This window comes from Dama dama, chromosome 20 (genome assembly GCF_033118175.1).
Source record: "Dama dama isolate Ldn47 chromosome 20, ASM3311817v1, whole genome shotgun sequence".
Taxonomy (NCBI): Eukaryota; Metazoa; Chordata; class Mammalia; order Artiodactyla; family Cervidae; genus Dama; species Dama dama.
This window is the reverse complement of record NC_083700.1, coordinates 73,005,372-73,030,796: the sequence shown is the minus strand read 5'-3', so window position 1 is coordinate 73,030,796 and position 25,425 is coordinate 73,005,372. Positions and strand designations below refer to the sequence as shown.

General features: G+C 36.5%; 1 protein-coding gene across 1 annotated transcript in view; it reads left to right on the top strand.

Moving 5' to 3' along the window:
- Nucleotides 1-25,425, top strand: part of LRRC7 (leucine rich repeat containing 7) — a 577,944-nt gene that overhangs the window by 429,981 nt on the left and 122,538 nt on the right. The window contains exons 10-11 of the mRNA XM_061121637.1: nucleotides 5,291-5,435; nucleotides 11,426-11,498. Of these exons, the coding sequence (XP_060977620.1) occupies nucleotides 5,291-5,435; nucleotides 11,426-11,498 (218 nt within the window). The remainder of the gene's footprint in view (nucleotides 1-5,290; nucleotides 5,436-11,425; nucleotides 11,499-25,425) is intronic.

Genomic DNA, 25,425 nt, shown 5'->3' with positions numbered 1-25,425 from the left:
CAACCCACTCCAGTATTCTTGCCTGGGAAATTCCATGGACAGAGGAACCTGGTGGGCTACAGTCCATGAGGTCACAAAAGAGTTGGACACAACTTAGCAACTAAACAACATACACACAAAACAACTAGAAGGCTCTCAGTGGTGAAAACCACTCTAAACTCCTTACATGGGGTTAAGTAGCCAGGGCAGTTGGTTGTGGAATAATTCTTCAGCCACTGAGATTTAAATGTGTGTTCCGAAAGCCAGACTTGATCCTTTGTTTGAATTGACATTAAACATGTCTTAAAACTATTGCAAAAGCAAGAAGAGGAAGCTATTCTCTTTTGAATAAGCATGGGACCACATAAAGAAGAAAATCTGACAAAAGATTAGGGAAAATATGCTTTTTTCTCTCACCAAAAGCATACATTTCTGCTATCCTCACAGATACAAAAGAGAAAAGCATGCATATTTTCTGTTTATTGATTTATTAAAAACCATATACAAATATACCTCTATGAATTACAAATCATGCTCATGTCAGAGTTACAAAACTAATATATTCAATGACCTTGAACATATTTGTTTGAGGGGTTTGCATATAACAGAAGGGACAAATCTATTTTCTACTACACATAGCCATATTCAAGGTGTATATCATTTCAGTTCAGTTTAGTCACTCAGTCGTGTCCCACTCTCTGCGACCCCAAGGACTGCAACACACCAGGCTTCCCTGTCAATCACCAACTCCCGGAGCCTACTCAAACTCATGTCCATCACGTTGGTGGAAATCAGAATGCTAGTGGGAGTTTATACCTGCAGTGTATTTATTTATTAAAAACTATTTACATGGTATTTATCAGGGGCTAGGCACTATCTAGATATTTTACAAGTGACTCACCAAATTCTCAGAGCAACCCTGTGAAGCAGAATTTATTACCAACCCCATGTTATAGATGAGGAAACTGAAACAGAAACAGTAAGTAACTGGGCCGAGGTCACACAGTCAATAAATGGTGGACCTGTGATTCAAACCAGCGTCAGAGGCTCTTGCTCACTCTGATGCTCCAAATGCTGTTGCTATGGGAATCAGCAGAAGGTATGAATGAGAATTGGGCTTATCCTACTTTTCACACTTGTTCTGTTCCCAAAATCCAACCTTGCAGATGAATTCCATGGTGGTGGTTTAGTCACTAAGTCATGTCCAACTCTTGCAATCCAATGGACTGTAGCCCACCAAGCTCCTCTGTCCATGGGATTCTCCAGGCAAGAATACTGGAGTGGGTTGCCATTTCCTTCTCCAGGGGATATTCCTGACCCAGGAATCGAACCCGGATCTCCTACATTGCAGGCAGATGATTTACCAACTGAATTATGAGGGAAGCCTGATGAATTCCATAGTCAATGTATTATTTAATGTATTATTTAAATGTAAAGATAGTGATTCAGTCATCTGTAAAACAGATAATGCTGTCTAATTTGTCTGTTACAAAGTAGTTTTTTCTTATATACTGCCATCTTTAAGTGGGTTTCTTGCTTTACTTAGTACACTTGAATTCCAAATTTTGTGACACTCCTTATGGGAATACTTATGGGATACTCCTACACCTCCCACCCTTAAACAGGTGTGGTGTTTTGAATGCCTAAGGCTGGCAAAGAGTTGTTAGACAATTACCTAGAAACATTTGGCCTTGAAAGTCTACGCTTGAATGCAGTCTTCAGCCCATGTCTATCAGTTTCACAGAAGGATTAATTCTAAATATTTAGTGTCATAAGATACAGGAGAAAAAAGCACATTCCTTTTGTTTTTAGTTCACATACCATAATACATTAAGCTAGTATATTTTTAAATACTTTTAGAAGCCTGGATTATCATTTTTCCACTTTACTTTTCACAAATCAGAGAAGCAAATAAATAATGATCAAAAATTTGTTTGCTGCATAGCTCTGTCTTACAACCATCACTCTAAGATCAGTCAATAAAAATATAATTGAACAGCAAACTCCAATATCTCCTTTTGCTTGTAGTGGCTTCCCCTTTTTTAATTTGTTGCTCTCTGTTCGTCTGTAGATCCCTTTATGTCCGGATGTTGGAGTAACATTTAATATCCTCAAGAACTCTGAGTCATTGGGCTACAAAGGCCTTTATCACTCCAGGCTATTATTGCCTTTATAAGGTGCTTCAAAGTGAGGGTTTAGAAAGACTCAAAAATAAACACTGAAGTGTTATTTTGCTTCCAAAAAAAGATGTTTAGAAACTTCACACAAACATATTGAGTTGTGCTGCAGATAGCAATTCGGGAAGCTTCAAAGAGAAAAGAAATTTTCTCATGATAAAGGAACAAAAAAAAGAAATCGTCACACACACACAGACAAACATAAACACATATATTATTCTTTGTGTGCTCATCAGAAGAGATGAGCTAAGTTAGCATAATAGTTCTTTGGGGTGGACAGCTCTAAGAAGTATGACAGTATTTTTCCAAGTGATGTGTTTCTAGGCATGAGAAGAAACTCAGCCCTCTGGCCTGGTTGATCCAGAGCACCCAGTTCCTAGCCTAGAAACTATTCACTACCCTGACTGTGTTCACACTCTCTGCCTACAAGGGGAGTGGAAGAAGCAGGGCTAGAGATACGAGCTGGGTTAATAAGCAATTTAGAGTTCAGGAACTGCTAATTTAATCATTAGGCTTTATAGTCTATAATCCGATAAAATCGAGTTTGAAATTTTAGCTCCACTCCTTATTAATGGGGCAATGTTGGAATGTTACTTGTGGTGGATCTGTCATCCTCCTGGAATGAAGAGCTCATTCTACTCCCTCAACCTCTGGGAATACTGCTTGCAACTCTCCACCCTCTTCAGGACTTTCCTCAGCTGAAGAGAACTTTCTCATGTAGGGTTATAACTGTATTCCAGGAGACCACCAATTCAGTGATCAATCAGTGCAAGAGTATGAAGCTCTGGCCCCTTCACTGCTACTCAAGACAACTGCAGTACTACTTGAAGAGTCAGCTGAGTAATTCCTCAGAACCATCACAGCCTACCTTCACCTGCCCAGTTCTTCTTCCTTCCTTCCTTCTTTCTTTTTACTGGTATTAATCCCAAGAATCTCTCTCAAAAATTTCTCTTTGTCTCCATTTCTCAGGGAACCCAATGTGTGATATTACTTAACCTCTAAGCTTTAGTGTGTGTTAAAGTGCAGATTCCAATTCAGTGGGTCTGGAATGGATCTCGATGACACATTTCTGACAAGCTCCCAGGTGGTGCTGATACGGCTGCTGCGTAAAACACATTCTAAGCAACAAGAACATAAAGTATTACATCAAGTAATATGTATAAGGTACTTAGCACAGTGCCAAGTATGTGCTTATGCAATTAATTTGTTGATGTAGTATTTATTTGCTTATACTCTGTCAAATAAGTAGAGACAGTATAGCAAAGTGTTACAGGTAGACAAACAAGCAGATAAACCATTGAACACAGATATGTGTAGGACATTTATTTGCAAAACATGCCCTTAAAGAAAAGGAAAATGAAGAATTTCATCTTGCTCCAAGTCCCGTAATTCATGTCCAAGCTAGATAGCCATTGTTCATCCCTTGCCCACCATATGATCTGATTCCACCCCTGTCCTCAGAAATCAGTTATTAATCCAGTCATTCCACTTCTAAATTTTTCTTGAGCTATCCCCACTTCATCCTCACTTCTGCTGCCTTAACTCAGGTCCTTTTCATCTTGTTAGCTAAACAGCTTCCAGATCCTTCTGATCCTTTCAGTTCCACTCTAACTCTAGTCATGAATCTTCCCTTCACATTTCTCTGAGATTATTATTTCAAAATACATGTCTAATAATGTTGTTCACCATCTTAAAAGCCTTGAATAGCTCTCCTTGCCAATAAGATAGAGTTCAATAAGATAGAGTACCTGAAAGGTAAGGCTTTTTAACAGATGACTTCTTCTAATGCTTAACTTCATCACTATATTCAGTAACTTTGAATTTCCCACTCTTCTTCAAACACACTCCCTTTTTCACACTTCTCTGCACTATTCTCTCTTCCAGGTACAAGTTCTCTTTTTCTGGACAAGCAGTGCCTTCCAGGCAATTTGCAGCCTTGTGCTTCTATGGCATTCTCCACAGGCTTTTTTTATTGCACATATCATAGGGTTTTATAATTATTTGCTTATTGGACAGTTTCCTTCACTGTATGAGCACCTTAAAGATAAAGACTTTGTCTGTATCATGACAAGTCTCTCCCCATACTTAGCTAAGATATTTATGATTGTTCTCTAGTATATAATACAAGCTTTGGTATATAGTAGCTCCTCAAAAAGGACTGTTGAATGAACAAAATATTGATTCTGCTTAGTAGGGTAAAGTTCAAATCATGATTTAATACCTTTCTCATGCATTTGAAATTGTAAGAATCATTATGTCAGCATATGTTGTTTGGGTGACAACTTTCTCTTCCATCCTTCCTTCCTTTTTTTTCTATATTCATTTAAGTCTTTGGCAACTTTGAGATTGTTGTTGTTATCTTTTAACATATCTATGTTGTAAGATATATTCCCATATCATAAAATTCATCTATTTGAAGTATACAGTTTGATGGTTTTTAGAATACTGACCTAATTGAACAAACATCACCATAATCTAATTTTAGAACATTTCCATTACCACTGAAAGAAACCCTGAAAGCCATTAGCAGTTATTTCCTTCCCCCTGACCTCCCAGCCTCTAGCAACCCTAGTCTACTTTCTGATTCTATAGATTTACCTATTCTGGACAATTCCTATAAGTAAAATCTTACAATAGGTGATCTTTTGTGACCAGCTTCTTTCACTGCATTTGTTTCAAGGTTCATCCATTTTGTAGCATGCATTGGTACTTTATTGCTTTTTATTGCCAAATAATATTCCAGCTTATTGATATATCACACTTTGTTTATGTATTCATCAGCTTATGGACATTTGGGTTGTTTCCATGTTTTGAATGTGTGAATAACACTGCTTTGAATATTTGTGTTTCTGTGTGGACAAATATTTCATTCTTAAGCATGTACCTAGGGATTGATAGGTCATATGGAAATTCTGTTTAACATTTTAAGGAATGGCCAAACTGTTTTCCGAAGTGGCTGCATAATTTTACATTCCTACTAGAAATGTATGAGGGTTACAGTTTCTCCACATTCTCACCAATACTTATTATTGTTGCACTTGCTTTTGAAATTAATTTTACAGTGTTGTGGTTTTTACAACTTTAAAATATTTCCTGAAAGTTTCTCACTAACCCTGAGCTTACTCAATGTCAAGTCTATAGGGAAGTTAAAGATGTTGGTATACCTGGATATGTCAAAAAACAGAATAGAAACCGTTGACATGGACATTTCTGGATGTGAAGCCCTGGAGGACCTCTTACTGTCATCCAATATGTTACAACAGTTGCCTGACTCTATAGGTGAGAACATAATATTTTGTTATCAACGTTTATGTCAAATATACTGTTTTCATTTTTAGCAGTATAGTTTGTTTGCAGATGTAGGGAATATACTGTTAGCCTGATATTAAAAATTAGCATAGTCATTATCCAACATGAAAAATTATTTTACCAATATTTTAGAATGAAATGGTAGCTCTAGCTGTCAAAATACTCTCCTATTACAATGATCTTACTAAACTGACATACTTTAAATAATTTTAGATCTACTAAGTTTTAAAGTGTTATTAAAAGGAGTATTTATGTTAGATTTAAGTACTTGGATGACTATGTATGTCTTCTTTTGTCACTATAGAATTACCAGTAGCATGGGCTTCATTTTTGGCTCAGATGGTAAAGAATCTGCCTGCAATGCAGGAGAACCTGGGTCAGTCTCTGGGTTGGCAAGATCCTCTGGTGAAGGGAATGGCTACCCACTCCAGTATTCTTGCCTAGAGAATCCCATGCACAGAGGAGCCTGGCAGGATACAGTGCATAGGGTCCTAAAGAGTCAGATATGACTGAGCAGCTAACACTTTCTATCCACAGTTTTGCTCTATTTTACTTTAAGTTTATTGTAACCTTGCTCTAATAGTTATATTATTTAAAAATGACATCTCATCTTTTGCATACTGTCAAGAGTCATAAGAGCAGAAATTTGCCTGTTAATATATATTAACTACTCAATCCTTTTTTGTCATAAATTTTTATCTGAGTAACAATGAAAGAATCTAAATAATTAGTAAACTTTTGTATAGATATCTTACTGTTATTATTTATGAGAGGACACAGATAGGAGAGTAATCATCAAACTACTAAATTTTGGAATATAGTTTTTAACACTCCTTAAATTGGGTGTATCATATGTCCTAGAACGTATTAATGCTTCTGAAAATTGAATCACAGGCAAAAATTTTTCTCCAATTTTTGTTGCTTCCATTTTCACTATTCTTTTAGGTTAATAGAGAATACTACTTTTAACAGAACAGATTAGCTTTTCTTTCTTTGTAGATTTGATGATGTTTTTATTTATATAGTTAAATATTTTTGTAACAGTGTTTTTTCAACTTACTCCTCTGTAAGACTTATCTTAAGCTTAATTAAACACTTCCACATTTCCAGGCTCTTTCTATGAAAATTCTGACCCCAAAGTATGTAATAGGCCCTCTGTTCTGCATTCTTATTAATTATCTTAGATCAAACTTATGATCAGATAAGCTTAGAAAGTACTATTTTATGTTGTAGAAAGTAAGGAAATATATTGGTGTAAAAGAGCATCCTCTGATGAAGATGCTAGAGATGATCATCTGGTCAAGATAGCCATCTGGTCAAAATACATTTCTTACTCTCCTTACTCAAAAACTACTCCATATCTTCAAAGGCATAATGAGAATAAAAAAGCTATTTATATTAGAAGAACATAATTTTCTTCATTACTGTCTTCTCCATACAAAGAATTATGGGTGGTATATGGTAAGTACTCCTTAAGTATTGAGTCAATAACATAATATAGCTCTGCTTAAAGAGAATGAGCATATACCTGGAACTGAGATATAATGGAAACACTTGCAGAAATGCTTACAGACATGATGGGCTCCAGACCACAAATAGAAGTGGTAGCCATAAATTCTGATCCTGAGTGGTTAAAAAAAAAAAAAAAAACCCTTAAGCATAACAAGAGAATATAAATTTACAGGGATTAAGGAAGGAAACGCTTTTCTGCTAAGAGAGACTGAAGATCCTAGAGCTAGGATGAAAGGAGAGAACAGACACAGATTCAATACTGAAAATTACAGCACATTACCAGCTGCTTTATTTGCAATATCCAGGTTGAATGAGAGCACTAAGTTGTTAATTTAAGACTTGGTTCTAAACCCCAGAAACTTGAGGGTCAGGTGGAAGTAACCAGTGTCAGACATGGAGGAGTGAACATAGGTAAGAAAATACCCACTGACACAAATGGGCATGAAAACAAATACTTTAAAGGAAAACTAACATTAAAACAACTCAAACAATAGAAATTTTACCCCATGGAAAACCAAAGTTATCAAGCAAGTTAAAAAATTATTTTAAGTATGTGTAGATTCTCAAATAAATAAAAGGAAGAACAATATTTATAAAAAATAATAAGAACTTACAAAAGTGATGACTAAGAACAGGTAGTTATTAAAAAAAAAAAAAAAAAAAAAGAACCAATTAGAAATTCTGGAAATGAAGAGGCCACATGGTGAAATAAAAGATGATGTAACTATTTGTTTAAAATATCCTCTGTTAAGAAAGTGGACTAGGGAGTTAGCCTTCCAGTCTGGGGGAAATAGCCTGTACAGATGATAGAAAATACCAGATTAGATGCTTGGCTGGCATGAAGCAGACCAGCGCATGCAAGTTGCATTATGTATTTAATGTCTTCGTTTAGAATCTGTGCATGCATGTGTGCTAAGTCGCTTCAGTCATGTCCGACTCTTTGCGACCCCATGGACTGTAGCCCACCAGGTTCTTCTGTCCATGGGATACTCCAGGCAAGAATACTGGAGTGGGTTACCATGCCTTCTTCCAGGGGATCTTCCCAAGCCAGGGATCAAACCCGAATCTCTCTGTCTCCTGCTTTGGTAAATGGGTTCTTTACCACTAGCGCCACCTGGGAAGTGAGCAATCCTCAAATTAAGAAGGTAACTCTGTCAGTAGCTTCCTGCTGGAATTATCTTTGGACCCTATTGACCTTTTAGAGAAAATTACATTTATCCATCTGCAGAGTTGCCAGAGTACCTGATTGTATATGTAGAAAGGCTGGCTTTCCTTGAAAAATTTCCTTCTTGGTTAAGAGAAATACCTGAGAACTCTGTTCAAAGGTCCTAAAATAATTTACTGATTCTGATTGGATGGTAAATTACACCTTGTCTTCTTTATTTGAACCTGAGTTGTCTATTGGAATACCAACATTTAAATGAATAAAAGACAAGAAATGTCATAGTATTATTAATAATAAAAGGAAATAACAACTAAAAATCTTTAGTTCCTTTACACCTGTTTTAGCTGTGGGGTATTTGAATGGAGTTATATATTCAACAAACAACCCTGTATGCTGAGTCTCTTTCAATGTACTGGTTCCAGGGAAAATGAAGAGGATTTCATGTTTTCTAGGTAGAGCTTTAATAATCAGCTTCTTTGGACAGCAGAGAAATTCAATAAAGGAAAATATATATACATACATATATATATTTACTTTCCAAAACAATTTATCTTATTCACTTAGTGGTTAAAGACACAGGTTTTGCAGTCAAGTTGCCTGAATTTAGAGTCTAGCTTTTCTACCTTACTAGCTGTGTGACCTTATACAAGCTACTTAATCTCCCTGTGCCTCAGTTTTATCATCTTTTAAATTGTAAAGTAATAGTACCTGCATCAGGGAATTATTTTGAGAAATAATGAATTAATATATGTAAAATTGGTTAGAACAGAACTTAGTATACAGTAAATGTTCAATCAATGTTAGGTACTATGATAATATAATAATTATTATAATCTTAGACTTGAGTACACAGCAATTTGGCTTTCAAAATTCTAATATAGAGTGTAAATGTCATATAAATATTAGCTATTTTGATAGCAAATTATATTAATGTTTATTATACTGTGGCTTATTGTATATTTATATGAAAGTAGCCAGAATCATAGTAAAAAACCTCCTTTTCCTTTCTCTTAAGTATATCTGAATTGAGAACATAAGATAAAGAGGTGGAGAACTGAGGAAGAAATAGTATAAAATACCTTTGGTTCCTGAGGGTAGAAGACAGTCCAAACATATATCAATAGCAAGACAGTAAAGGAAATATCTGTCAGAGGAAGTCATGAGTAACAGAGCTGAGGTTGAGGGCCTATTTCTATTCCAAGAACAACCAGATTACTACAGAAGTTCTGGAATCTGTCCAGAGAGCACACCCTTGTATGGAATGTGTGAATGACAAAGTAGCCATATTACAAATGAATGATGGTCCCTTTAGCTCACATACGTGCAACAAAGGAAGGAGCCCTAACTTGCTTCAGCATTTAAAGTTGTAGAAAGAAAGTGAAGTTGCTCAGTCATGTCTGACTCTTTGCAACCCCATGGACTATAGCCTACTAGGCTCCTCTGTCCATGGGATTTTCCAGGCAAGAGTACTGGAGTGGGTTGCCAAAAGTTGTAGAAGCTTCTGTCAAAGATCCATTATTTCAAAAAAATCTGTTGCATCAATCTTTTGACCTTAATCCCTATCCTGCCTCAAGATTTTCACGCCACTACTTCAGACCTGGGGACTGTGATTCTCTTAAAGACTGCTTGGCAACCTGGCTTCAAGATGTTTGCACAGCCCTCTGTAACCCAACCCAAAACTTCTCGTAACCCAGCCAAGTGATGTGGAAACTGTCAGCCCTCCTCTGGCTCCACCTGTGGGCAGGGACAATAGTTTGCTCACAACTACAGTTCATAAAGAATTTAGTTATAATTCATGGTCCTGTGTTTTCTTTTCACAACTGATGAACAGACTCAAGTGTTCTTTTATATTTCCAAGGTTGATGGTTTTTTACATATACAGTAGAGAAGCTGAAATGATTCAGTCACCCTTTGAGCATAGATGAATAGGCAGTGGGTGTTCAAATTTCAGAGAGAAATTACCCCAGTGAGAATTGTCCTCTTTCCCAGGTGCTACTGTTTTCAGCCGTGTATCATAAGGGCACAAGCTGATGTATTAATCTCCAAATATTGTAGGTATTTTCTCACAGCAGTCTGATAGTGATGACATTTCTCTTCACTAGAGATTCTGCGTGCTTTGGTAGACTACGTAATTGAGCATGCTGAAACTTCAAATGCAACAACAGCTTTATTTCTGACTTCTTGTGACTTACTTTTTGCCTTTAAGCTATGCTCAAAATACTTGAGGTGGGTAGGAATGAGCTGTAACAGCACTTTCAGAGCATGTTTATGAAACACCACTGTACAAGATACTCTGCACACACACAGAAGTTCCACAATGACTTTAGAGCCACCCTGCTACATTAGTATATCAAAAGTTCCTTAACATTTTTCATTAAAGAAATCTGGTTGATTTTGTTTAATTCAGCATTTCCCAAACACATTTGGCTATGGAACTTACTGTATCTGTCAGAACAAGTTTTCTGCAAAACATATGTAAAACCAAAATCAGCCACTGTTTATGCTTTGTCTTGGGTTTTGGCTATTTAGGCTATATTGATACCCTGGGTTCTGTTATGGCTGGGTAAAGAAAGCTGTTCTTCTATTACTCTGCAGTTTTTGCTTATTAATACCTGAGAATAAGAGTAGATAAAGCAGGAAGTTTATGAAGGGCATAAATTAGTGAAATATGAATAGTTGAAATGCCAATTATTAGCCAGTTCTACTTGATATGTTAAAAACTGAGGGTTTTTGTGTTTACTACTGATCCCAGTCAAGGATTTATGGTAACTGAAAGAATATGAAGTTATATGTTGTAATTTTTAAGTCCATAATTATAACCACTATACTGCAGTACTTCAGTACCCATTCGTTGATTATTAGGCTTAATTCAGATTTGTTTTCAATTTGTACCACAACAGGAATGTTAGTTATTAGTGCTTATGAGTTAATTAAATATTGAGTCACAGCTGCCTTGAAAACTTTCATCTCGTCCATTTGCTATATAATAGAAAAGGAAAATGTGGTAGTAGTACCGCCAACTCAGGTTTCTATGGAACCCTATGTTTTCCTTATTGTCTCCATCATTGTACTTGAACTCCCACTGATGTAAGTAAAGTTTTTACAACTGGAAGGTCAGAATTAGACATGCGAATATAAGTTTGTAGGTTGATATAAGCAGAGTGCAGCCAATTAGCATGACAAACATTCATCACAATTATATTGTGATGTATATTGTATTTTATATATTGTATTTTCTATCAGTAATCTGTTCTTGTGTATTAATACATCTTCTCTGTTTTAGGATTGTTGAAAAAACTAACTACTCTAAAAGTAGATGACAATCAACTTACGATGCTACCCAATACAATCGGAAAGTAAGTGCCAAAGTTTCATACCAGTCTGCTTCTCTAAAGCCAGAGACAAAAGAATATATTGAGTTTTCTACTTTAACACAGTTTCCACTGGAGATCTCAACAATTTTGTTCATATTTAAACTCGTTTTAAACCACATTTTATTTACTTATATATTTATGTATAATATATCAATTTAGTTTTATATGTGGGCATTACATTGACACCCAACTATATAATATGATAAGAAATACTTGACCATTGCCTCTTCACAAGCAAAGTGATTACCCAGACCTTCAATTATATCATTGCCTGTAATTTTCCAGATACTACTAATTTGGATGCTTTTGACTGAGTAACAGCTCTAAATTCACTTGAATGTCTTACAAAATCAAATCAATTTTTATAAGATCTGCATTATGTATATGTTACCATTATGCTGTTAGTAAAATTTGATATTTATAGAGACTTAATATATTTTTTGACTTAAGGGAATAAACATGTTTTAGCTTGCATAAAAAGCTTTAAGGTAAAAGATCATTGTTGCCTTTAAGAAAAAAATATACTCCATTTATCTGAAAGTGATTTATTTCTAATTTTATGTTGTAATTACTATTTAATTTACAGTTCTTTAAGAAATGTATTATGCTATTATCAATGTTTCATTGGAATTATTTTGTTTACAACTTGTATAAACTGAGAAATCCATAGCTGTCTTCATTCTAAAATTATGTAAGGCCATTTTATAGGAATCTTGTCCCACATTTCATGTGAAGAATTACATAAATCCACATTTTAACATATTTGGGTATCCTTCGGATGGGGAGAAGGCTTTTTTAAAAAACAGTTTTATTAAACATGATTGATGTGCAATAAACTGTACATATTTAAAGTCTACAGTTTGATGTTTTGATATTCATATAAAGCCATGAATGGAAGTGTTAGGGAAATGGACTATAATACTATGTTTTATTGCAATAAAAAGGAGGATAAAAAAAGCAGTAGGAAGTACATGAGAAATCCCTACCTTCTGCTCAGTTTTGCTGTGAACCTAAAATGGCTATAAAAAAGGAAGAATGACTGACAAACTGTGGTTAGTCAGTTATTTGGTTAGTCAAACCAAATAACTGTGGTTATTTGGCAGACATTTTCTCAAAAATGAACAAAGTGAGCTTTGTTACTTCAAGGACAGCAACTGACAGTATTTGTGGCCAACAGTGAAATTTGAGTTGTCAAGCAAAAGTTGGAATTTTGAAAAATTTGTACCTGCCACTATAAGTTTGATGGCTTCCATACATTTAAAGGCTTTTCTGATATCACTGGTGTGATAATGAATGTGATTTATTGAGGTTGTCTATGAAATGCATCAACATTTGGAAAATCTGTTTAATTCTGTAAAGCAACATTTTCCATGACCAATGCATAAGCTACAAAATCACACATAAGAAATAAACTCATTCAAAGTGCAAAAGGATTAGTTGATGTTAATGTATTGGTATGAAGAGTAAGAAAAGTTCACTGATGTATTTCAGATTCCATATTGCAATTACTGTATCCCCTAAAAAACCACCACTTGTTGAGTTTTGGTGTAGTATCAAAGAATAGTCACAATTATCGAAAAAACTATGAAAATACTCCTACCTCCCTTTTCCAACTACGTATCTGTGTAAGATTGGAATATATATATACATATATATGTATATATATAAAAACTTAATCAGAATAATATACAGCAGCATATTGAATACAAAAGCAGATATGAAAATCCAGTTACCTTCTATTAATCTAAACATTGGAGAGATTTGAAAAAATAAAGCAATGTCACTCTTCTCACTAAATGTTTTTGTTTTGGAAATATAGATACTTTTATAAAAATATGTCACCTACATTAACATGTCATGGGTTTATTGTTATTTAAGACTGAATAATAAATAATTATTTTTAAATGCCTTTTTAAAGTTATAATATGATAGATGCCAATAGATATAAACAATATAAACAAAAGTACTTTAGGGTTACCAATGATTGTTAAGAGTGTAAAATGGTCCTAAAATGAAAAATTTTGAAGATTTCAGTTCTACAGTACACTTTTTGGTTGGTAAAATTATGACAGCCATTTTCTCACTTACATTCTCACTTCAATGGAGCACTTGTGCAAAACATAAGCCAAATCTAAACTTTTATAGTACACCTTGATAAACAATCTTCATGAAGTAAAAATAATGATACAGTGGCTTTGCTTTCCTAAGGGAATTCAGAACTGATAGATCAGAGGTTTAGCTCAAGGCTAGAGATAAATTTGATTAGAATACTATTTAATGTCACCACAGGTCACATGCAGAAAGTATTTTGTAAGTGGTCAGCCTCAGGTGGCCATCACCCCTTTGCATCAGGTGGCCAAAGGGTTAGAGTTTCAGTTTCAGCATCAGTAGAATAGTCTGTATTTTATTATGAGACATTCTATGTAGAACTCTGCTCACCAAAATGTTAAGATCATCTGCAGTGAGCAAAATATTCTCATTCTGATTGTAGAATGTTTCATAGATTAATCTTTGGTGATTTTTAATAGTCCAACTAGTAAAAATTGCTAAAAGAATTCAGCTGTCTTTCACAGCTGAAATAGATTCCATGACTTTTGTGCCAAATGACTTGTAAAATTGGTTGTTTTTGTTGTCAAATCTTAAGTTGTGCCTAGGAGTTCCAGCCATTCTAAGAACTGAATGTGCAATGAAAATAGTAATAAACAACATTTTTTCTTTGTGTTCACATTGTGCCAGATACCATGTTTGGTGCTTTACATGTGTTCTTATTTAAAGACCTCATCAACACTATTCAATGTGTATTATTTTCTCTCCGTTAACAGATCCAGAAACAGAGGCTGAGAGAAGTTATCAGATCTCAAAGCTAAACTGTTAATTGACCTATGATGCTTCTTAATGTATGCTATGGTTGAGTCACATATTTTGCAATATTTGGTCATTTAAGAGTTCCATTGCTCTAAGGGCAAGGGATCTTCCATAGCAAGAGAAACTACACTAAGCCTTCTCTCTGTTAGCTTTGTAGTTTTGGAGAAAAGCAATGAAAGCTCAAAAATTTGAATGGATATTTTAAAAAGTCATTCCATCATAGCGTATGGTCAAAGAGAAAGACTGGAATCAGAAAATTTAATAACTATGCAAAGCTGGATAAATCATTTCTTTCCTGTGGGCCTCTGACTGCTGAGGGATAATGCAAGGAGCACTGGCTTTGGAGTCCAACAGCATGGGTGTGATCCCTCGCTACGCCACTTAACTATGTGAACTTGGATAAGTTATTTAAATTCTCAGTGGCTTAGTTTCTTCATTTGTAGTTTCTGCCTATGTCTAAAATTCTAATTCTTTGATCTAGATGTTTAGTTTATATAACATTAATGCCCTAGATGGTAAATTCCAGTAGTCCACTTACTAGACTGCTATAATGACAAGAAAATAAGCATTCTAAGTACCTGAATGCTAAAAACTGTGCTTCCCTCTATTCTCTAATCGTAGAAAGATACACAAGGAACTAGAAATGTACATGACTTTGGGAGGAGAACTTGGGGGCTGGGCAATAGAGTAAACAGGAGATTTCCTTTTATTGTACATGTTAAGTGTACTTCTTAACATGTAAAGTTATTCTAGTCAAAAACTTAGAGAGCGTACACACATACACACACATACACATACACACACACACACACACACACACATACACACTTCATTTGATAAAACCCAAATTCCTTCACACTAATATTCAATTCTTTCCATAGTCTAGTATAAACTGGTGATTCTCAACATGTGGTCCCCTGACCAACATCATCAACTCCAACTGGGGACTTGTTAGAAGTGCAAATTCTCAGAGACAGTCTCAGATCTATTGAATGAGAAACTCTGGACCTCATACCAGCAATCTGTGTGTTAACAAGATGTTCCAGGGATTCTGATGCATGCTAAAGTTTAAGAACCAATATCTGGATTCAGCTTCTTAAATAGCTATCAGATAACTGTCTTCTCAAACCCTATTCCATTGTGCCTGCATCAGAATTATTTGAGATACTGGTTTAAAACAAAGCTCCCTTAAACAAGCTTACATAATTAATCCACTGCTTTGGCTCTGGAGCCAGACCTTTTGGGTCCAAAATCTGGCTTTTCAATGTACTGTTGGGTAGATAGCCTTAGATTCCTCCTCCGTAAAATGGAAATCATAACAATGCCTACCTCATGAGAATATTATGAGAATTAAATGGAAAGTACTCACATGTTCAATAAATGATTCTTAAAAATAAAATCTAATAAGGTAAAGAGTTATTGACAAATCAAATTGGGAGTATTTGGAATCAAAAAATATGTTTATTTGTTTTGCTACTTAATTCTTCTCCTTCTGCCCACCCATACCACTGCAGCTTCCTCTAAATTCAAAGCTCAGTATACCTACTAAATGAACCAGAATTTTCTAAATTTAATTCCTCAAAACAGTCATTACTTGAGATTTTAATAGGTATGACATAAAAATAAGCTTCATGGACAAATAAGTTTAGGGAACTCTTTACACAAGTTAAAGAACACTCTAATGTGATATTTTTCCATTTCTTATGTTGGTCTCTTATTTATCTTTTGCATCATCATTTAACATTTCAATTATAATATCACGCCTTCCCAGCTAGAATATGCACTACTTAATGGTTGATAACATGTCTTGAACATGTTTAATCCCTTCACAGGGAAATATTTGCAAACCTTGGAACTAGACTGGCTTCTCCATTCATTAACTAATTGACCTCGGGCATGTCAAATCACATCTCAGAGCTGCAGTTTTCTCATCTGTAAAAGGGAAGTAATAATACATCTCAGAGGTTATTGTCAGACTTAATGTTAGATAGCCTTCAACAAATCATAATAGTCATCAACAATAATAAGCAAAAAGACATTTCTTTATTGATCCTTGCTTATGTTTATCTATGTGAGGATTAGTAATATAACATGAGTGAAACATCCAGTTCTTAAAAAGAAAATGTTAAATACTTATGTACAAAATATAATAATGCATTGTCATATATATATATATATTATATATAATAATATATATAATGATGAAATAATGCATTATTCTGCTCAGACTGCCATAACAAAATAACCATACATGAGTGGCTGAGACAGCAGACATTTATTACTCTAAGTTCTGAAAGCTGAGAAGCCCAAAATCAGTAAGCTAGCAAGGTGCATGCATGCTGAGTCACTTCAGTCATGTCCGACTATTTGCAACCCTATGGACTGTAGCCCGCCAGGCTCCTCTGTCCATGGGATTCTCCAGGCAAGAATACTGGAGTGGGTTGTCGTGCCCTCCTCCTGGGTATCTTTCCAACCCAGGGATAGAACCCAAGTCTCTTATGTCTCCTGCATTGGCAGGCAGGTTCTTTACCACTAGCGCCACATTGGCAGCCCCATGCTAGCAAGGTAGCATACCTTGAATCATCCCTGATACTCCATACAGCGGGCATTATAAACCAATTTTATAGATGAGAACACAGGGATTAATAAGTAGATCAAGTGCACTCAACTATTAAGCAACTATGCAAGCCTGTCTCAACATTTTTCACATTCCCAACATTAATTCTATTGAGTTAAAAGTGAACTAAGACAATGAAGCCCGAAGTCATTTACTTTTATGTTTATTACTACCTATGTAATAGAAGATTTAATGGCATCTAATGGTTTCTAATGGTCATACATGAAGTTTAAGTGAAATTATACATTATCTATGTAATATATTCACAGTCCCTCTTCCTCATTAGCTCAGTAATTGAGGGTTAATAATAACTTCAAATGATACTCTGAGAAGGGCAATATCTTGTCATCCAAGACTAATTCATGGAGACCAAACTAGAGAACAATGTAGAGAATAGTTGTAGAAAACAAAGTCAGTATTGTTATTGTTGTTTAACATCAAGCATTACTACCTCCAATAGTGTCATTAGTACTGACATGTGGTCTAAGGCAAAATTTTAGTGACACAGCTCTTATAATATGTATACTTGGATTTTAGCTGTCATTGACATATTTTATGTGTTTCATGTTATCCTTGAAATATTAGCAAAGGACTTTAAAAATGTGTGGTCCCAGGACCAGCAGCTTCTGTATTACCCAGGAGCTTGTTACAGACACAGAATCTAGGCCCCATTCCAAATCCTTACATCTGAATCTGCATTTTAACAAGTTCACCTGGGGATCCATATGCACTCGAAAGATTGGGAAGTAGTGTTTTGTATTTTGTTTGTTTGGGTTTTTTGGCCATGCTGTTTGTGGAATCTTGATTCCCCAATCAGGGGTTGAACCTGTACCCTTGCAGTGAAAACATGGAGCCCTAACCACTAGACCACCAGGGAATTCCCTGGAAAGCACTTTTTTAAAGTATTCTACACTTTTTTGCAGCTTGTTTTTACTTTTGATGTGCACTATTATAGACAATAGAAAAAACTTCTTTAAGAAGATAGGTTTTTGTCTTTTTTATGCACAAACAATAATGCAGTTTTGGAGTGCTACAGGATGATTTGATATTTGTATATACTGCATAATGGTCACCACAATAAGTCTAGGTAACATTTGTCACCATATATCCCTGGTGACTCAAGAGTAAAGAATCTGCCTGCAATGCAGGGGCCATTGGAGGCGCAGGTTCAATCCCTGGGTCCGGAAGATCCCTCAGAGGAGAGGATGGGAACCCACTCCAGTATTCCTGCCTGGAGAATCCCATGGATAGAGGAGCCTGGCAGGTTACAGTCCATGGGGGCACAAAAGAGTCGGACATGGCTTAGCAACAGCACAGTGCTATATTACCTCGTCATGACTTATTTATTTTATAACTCAAAGTTGATTCCTTTTGATAACTTTCATCCATTTTTCCCACTTGCCTAACCCCACCTCTGATAAACACCAATTTGCTCACTGTATCTATGAGCTTGGTTCTTTTTTCACTTTTTTGCTTATTTTTAAATTTCACATACAAGTGCAAATCATACAATCTTTGTTTTTCTCTGTCAGACTTATGTCACTTATTTTGGTCTATCCTTTGGACACCAGTGATAATGTGAATAATATGGTAAAACTGTACTCAGGACCCTGTAATAAAATATTTTAGGTGATTTATGGCAAGGCAGCCATCAACAAAGTCAGTTGGAATGTTATATTTTGAGTTTAAATCCTTTGAGTTTCAGAGATAATTAAAGGATGTGTGTTTTGCACCTAATAGTTTTCTTTGTAACACAAAGGTGTAAAATACTTTCAGGGTATAAATTATTAATTCAACATAGCCCATGATCCAGTAAAAATGTTACCTTTTTATTTCAGGAAGTGCTCACTTTACATTGTTGTAGGGACTATGAAAACAACCATGCACACTGAAATTGTACAAAATTTCTTTTTAATCAATGGGGAAAATTATGATAGTTTTCATGAAGGATCTTTAAACCTTTCCAAAACATCAAATACTGTTACTGTTGGTTATAAATGTATTGGAAAATGGAAAAATAATAAAACCAACATGCATTTAATGAACCATCATTGTAAACATTAGGAGCATTAAGAATTAAAGTGGGTTTTTTTGTGAAAAAAAAAAAAAACCTATCAAAATTACTTTGAACAGTACTTGTCTTGTTTTCATTGTGTGAGTCATAATTCAGAGTGGACATCCTTTCTATGCATTAGTGAAATGCCATCCTCTTTTTAAGTTTGGAACAGCTTCCGAACTTCTATCCTTTGTGCTCTTAACACCATGAAATATCTCTAAGAGTTTCTTTAATGTAAAGTTTATTGCCAGGGTCACTTCCTCTGGGACATCATCCACTTCATTACAACCACATTCCTCCTTGATGTCAACAAGTTTCCTATACTAAGCTCCTCTGGCAGCAGATCTACGGGCTCTTGAATAATGGCAAGAAGCATTCCCATAGTCAGCTGTTTCTTCTATAATCCCACATATGTTCAATTCAAATCCTGCAGTGTTATTTGCACATTGTGGTGAAAGTTTCCGCTATACTGCATCCATAATACTTGCAGTTACTTCCAGCCATGATGCTTGCATATTTTCAGTTGAATGCTTTATGTCATATTTCTTCTAAAACTCAGCCAAAGAAACTGTCTGATCTCCAGTTGTAGCATCAAAACTTACTCCAAAATGTGTGTAAGATAATAAGCTTTCAAAATTGAAACAGCTACTTGGTCTACCCGTTGAATTAATGAAGTTGTTCTTGGTGATAGAAAGGAAATTTTCATATTTTCATCTAAATCTCCAAGAGAATTAGGATGACCAAGAGCATTATCCAACAGGAGTAGTGCTTTAAATGTTAAATTTTGGTGCCAGTAGTATCTCTTTACAGCTGATTGACAAGAAGGCAACACAGCTACAGGATTTACTGTCCATATGTGAACTGAACAGCAGATGTGCAGAGGCTGATCAATGACAGACTGAAAAGAGTAATGTGGCTCATCACTGATCTTAATGCACGTCTATTATTTACATTGTGATCTGTGGGCTGAAGAATTACCAGCAAAGCTTTTACTTCATGTAGCTATTCACAGTTAATATAGACCTTCCCTAGTGTCTCAGATGGTAAAGAATCTGCCTGCAATGCAGAAGAGCCAAGTTTATTCCCTGGTTCAGGAAGATCTCCTGGATAAGAAAATGGCTACCCACTCTAGTATTCTTGCCTGGAAAATTCCAGGCCTGGAAGGCTATAGTCCATGGGATACAGTCCATGAGCTAAACTCCATGGAGTCACAAAGAGTCAGACATAACTGAGCGACTAACACTTTTACAACCAATATCCCAAGGTAATTGGAATTTGAGCCATGTTGTTGGAAGACTAATGCTACTCAACAAATCCTGAGCATTTAACAAATCCTGAGCATTAATTTGCTAGTGTGTGAGTTGAGTGCAATTGTGCAGTAGTTTGAGCATTCTTTAGCATTGCCTTTCTTCGGGATTGGAATGAAAACTGACCTTTTCTAGTCCTGTGGCCACTGCTAAGTTTTCCAAATTTGCTGGAATGTTGAGTGCAGCACCTTAACAGCATCATCTTTTAGAATTTGAAATAGCTCAACTGGAATTCCATCACCTCCACTAGCTATGATCGTAGTGATACTTGCTAAGGCCCACTTGACTTCACATTTCAAGATGCTGGGCTCTAGGTGCGTGATCACACCATCACGGTTATCTGGGTCACGAAGATCTTTTCTGTACAGTTCTTCTGCGTATTCTTGACACCTCTTCTTAAGATCTTCTGCTTCTGTTAGGTCCATACCATTTCTGTCCCTTAGTGTGCCCATCTTTGCATGAAATATTCCCTTGGTATTTCTGATTTTATCCAAGAGATCTCTAATCTTTCCTGATCTATTATTTTCCTCTATTTCTTTGCATTGATCACTGAAGAAGGTTTTCTTATCTCTACTTGCTGTCTAGTCTGTCTAGTCAAAGGTCTGTCTAGTCAAAGCTATGGCTTTTCCAGTTGTCATATATAGATGTGAGAGTTGGATCATAAAGAAAGCTGAGTGCTGAACAATTGATGCTTTTGCACTGTGGTGTTGGAGAAGACTCTTAAGAGTCCCTTGGACTGCAAGGAGATCCAACAAGTCCATCCTAAAGGAAATCAGTCCTGAATATTCATTGGAAGGACTGATGCTGAAGCTGAAGCTCCCATACTTTGGTCACCTGATTCGAAGAACTGACTCATTGGGAAAGACCCTGATGCTGGGAAAGACTGAAGGCAGGAGGAGAAGAAGACGACAGAGGATGAGATGGTTGGATGGCATCACTGACTCAATGGACGTGAGTTTGAGCAAACTCCAGGAGTTGGTGATGGACAGGGAAGCCTGGCGTGCTGCAGTCCATGGGGTCTCGAAGAGTCAGACACAGCTGAGTGACTGAACTGAATGCAGCACTTGAATAACATTATCTTTTAGGATTTGACTCAGCTGGAATTTCATCACCTCCATGAGCTTTGTTTGTAGCTTCCTAATACCCACTTGACTTAGCACTCCAGGATGTCTGGCTCTAGATGAATGATCACACCATCTTGGTTATCTGGATCATTAAGAGCTTTTTTGTATTGTTCGTCTGTGTATTCTTGCTACCTCTTCTTAATATTTTTTGCCTCTGTTAGGTTCATACCATTTGTGTTCTTTATTGTGCCCACCTTTGCATGAAATTTTCCCTTGGTATCTCTAATTTTCTTGAAGAAATCTCTAGTCTTTCCCATTCTATTGTTTTCCTCTGTTTCTTTCCGCTGATCACTGAGGAAGGTTTTCTTATCTTTACTTGCTGTTCCTTGGAACTCTGCATTCAGATGGATATATCTTTTCTTTTCTTCTTTGTCTTTCACTTCTCTTTTCTCAGCTGTTTGAAAGGCCTCCTCAGACAACCATTTTGCCTTTTTGCATTTTTCTTGGGGATGGTTTTGATCACTACATCCTGTACAATGTTATGAACCTCCATCCATAGATCTTTAGGCACTCTATCAGATCTAATCCCTTGAACCTATTTGTCACTTCCACTGTATAATCATAAGGGATTTGATTTGATTTAGGTCATACCTGATGATCTAAAGTGGTTTTCCCTACTTTCCTCAATAAGTCTGAATTTTGCGATAAGGAATTCATGATCTGAGCCACAGCTCCCGGTCTTATTTTTGCCTGCTGTATAAAGCTTCTCCATCTTTGGCTGCAAAGAATATAATTAATCTGATTTTGGTATTGACCATCTGGTGATGTCCATGTATAGAGTCATTTCTTATGTTGTTGGAAGAGGCTGTTTGCTATGACCAGTGCATTCTCTTGGCAAAACTCTGTTAGCATTTGCCCTGCTTCATTTTGTACTCCACGGCCAAACTTGCCTATCACTCCAGGTATCTCTTGACTTCCTACTTTTGCATTCCAGTCCCCCATGATGAAAAGGACATCTGTTTTGGTGTTAGTTCTAGAAGGTCTTGTAGGTCATCATAGAACCATTCCACTTCAGCTTCTTCAGCATTACTGGTTGGGGCTAGACTTGGATGACTGTGATATGAAATGATTTGCCTTGGAAACAAACAGAGATCATTCTGTTGTTTTTGAGATTGCACCCAAGTACTGCATTTCAGACTTGTTGACTATGAGGGATACTTTCCTCTAAGGAATTCTTGCCTACAGTAGTAGATATAATGGTCATCTGAATTAAATTCTTCCATTCTGGTCCATTTTAGTTCATTGATTCCTAAAATGTAGACATTCACTCTTGCCGTCTCCTGTTTCACCACTTCCAATTTACTTTGACTCATGGACCTAATGCTCACAATTCTCCAAGCTAGGCTTCAACAATATGTGAACTGAGAACTTCCAAGTGTTCAAGCTGGATTTAGAAAAGGCAGAGGAACTAGAGGTTAAATCACCAACATCTGTTGGATCCTAGAAAAAGCAAGAGAATTCCAGAAAAATATCTACTTCTGCTTCATTGACTATGCTAAAGCCTTTGACTGTGTGGATCACAATAAACGAACTGTGGGAAATTCTTTAAGAGATGGAAATACCAGACCACCTTACCTGCCTCCTGAGTAATCTGTCAAGAAGCAACAGTTAGAACTGGACATGGAACAGTAGACTGGTTCCAAATTGGAAAAGGAGTACTTCAAGGCTGTCACCCTGATTGTTTAACTTGTATGCAGAGTACATCATGCAAAATGCTGGACTTGATGAAACACAAACTGGAATCAAGTTTGCCAGGAGAAATATCAATAACATCAGATATGCAGATGACACCACCCTTATGGCAGAAAGCAAAGAGGAACAGAAGAGCCTCTTGATGAAAGTGGAACAGGAGAGTGAAAAAGGTGGCTTAAAACTCAACATTCAAAAAACTAAGACTATGGCATCCAGTACCATCACTTTGTGGCAAAAAAAATGGGGAAACAACAAAAACAGTGATATACTCTGTTTTCTTAGGCTCCAAAATCACTACAGATGGTGACTGCAGCCATGAAATTAAAAGACGCTTGCTCCTTGGAAGAAAAGCTATGACCAACCTAGACAGCATATTATAAAGCAGAGACGTTACATTGCTGACAAAGAACCATATAGCCAAAGCTATGGTTTTTCCAATAGTCATGTATGGATGTGAGAGTTGGACTATAAAGAAAGCCAAGTGCCAAAGAATTGATGCTTTTAAACTGTGGTGTTGGAGAAGACTCTTGAGAGTCCCTTGGATTGCAAGGAGATAAACCAGTCCATCCTAAAGGAAATCAGTCCTGAATATTCATTAGAAAGACTGATGCTGAAGCTGAAGCTCCCATACTTTGGCCACCTGATGCAAAGAACTGACTCATTAGAAAATACTAAAAGATTGAAGGAAGGAGGAGAAGGGGACAAAAGAGGATGAGATGGTTGGATGGCATCACTGACTCGATGGACATGAGTTTGAGCAAGCTCCAGTATTTGGTGGCAGACAGGGAAGCCTGGCCTGCTACCGTCCTGGGGTCTCAAAGAGTCAGACAAGACTGAGCAACTGAACTGAACTGTACTCTAGAGCTATTATTCACTTACCAGTTGGCTCAGTGGTAATAAAGCAACTGCCAATGCAGGAGACACAGGAGGACCATGTTTGATCCCTGTATCGGGTTGGGAAGATCCCTTGAAGGAGGAAATGGCAATCCATTCCAGTATTCTTGCCTGGAGAATCCCATGGATAGAGGAGCCTGGCGTCTACAGTCCATGAGGTCACACAGAGTTGGACAGGACTGAGCATGCACACCAAAGCTATTATTCACAGCTGAATGCTGTGCTTCCCCACTTCTGAGTTCTAACCAGTTGAGCTGTTAAGAACCATGAATCATGAGTTAGCCTGATCAGGGTCAGGCTGAACTTGACTGAATTAGATTGTTCCCTTCCCATGAATAATAGGACTTGATTTACCCAATTGTACACAGACACGTGAACTTATTCCACCCTCTCCGTAATGCAAATTTTTCACCTTTAATGAGCATGATCATCATGACGCCAAGTTGCCACCCCCTTTTGGCCCCAACTTTCCCTGCCCCTCAGTGCACTACTGAGTGAATTTCTTCTGAGTGTAAGCAGGGAATGTTCCCTTGCCTGGCAGTAAATAAAATCAGCTTGATTTTTGAGCTCTGATCCTTGTTTTATTTTTTGATATTCAAGATCATACATCTAATAAGTGAGAGAGCTGGGACACAAATCCATTCTAACTTAAAACTCAAATGCTTAATTTCTGTGTCCACTAAATGATGGGAATAAATTACCTTCAAGCCAGCCAGGTCCAAGATAAAGAAAAAGGAAGAGGATTCTACAATCTTACTCCAACTACTTCTAATTCATTCTTCCCTTTACAGTGGTGAGATCATTACCCTTGAGGGTTCCTTCCTATTACAGCAAAGCAATGATATGAATGGTAGTAACAGTGTAATAGTATTACCATCAAAGGAAACTTAAATACAGCTAGTGCTTACTCTGTGCCAGGCCCTCTTTCTTTCCCAACTGTCTCAAAGCAATGAAATGTCAGGTTCCCTTGTGATAGCTTGAATGTGTATTCATAGGATTCCTTTGTGTAGATTTGGGGTAAAGTGGGCTAAGTTTGGAGTGGTGGGGATCTTGGCAAATTGGAGAACTGTGCTTATTTGAAGGCAGCTACTATTACACTGGTTTCTTTACTTGTCATGGGAGAATAAAGATCCAGTACTGGCAGATCATCCTTATTTTTCAAAAGACATCAAAAGTCTGGGTCATTATATAGAGTTTACCACTTTTTAAAATACTTTGTAAAGCAACCAATACACATCTGCAGGCTGAAATGTGACCTGTCTGTAGCATCTGCTACTGAAAGGCACAGGTGGAGAGGCAAGAAAATACAGTGGAGCCACACTGTCTGCATTTAGGTACTAGCTTTCCTGCTTTT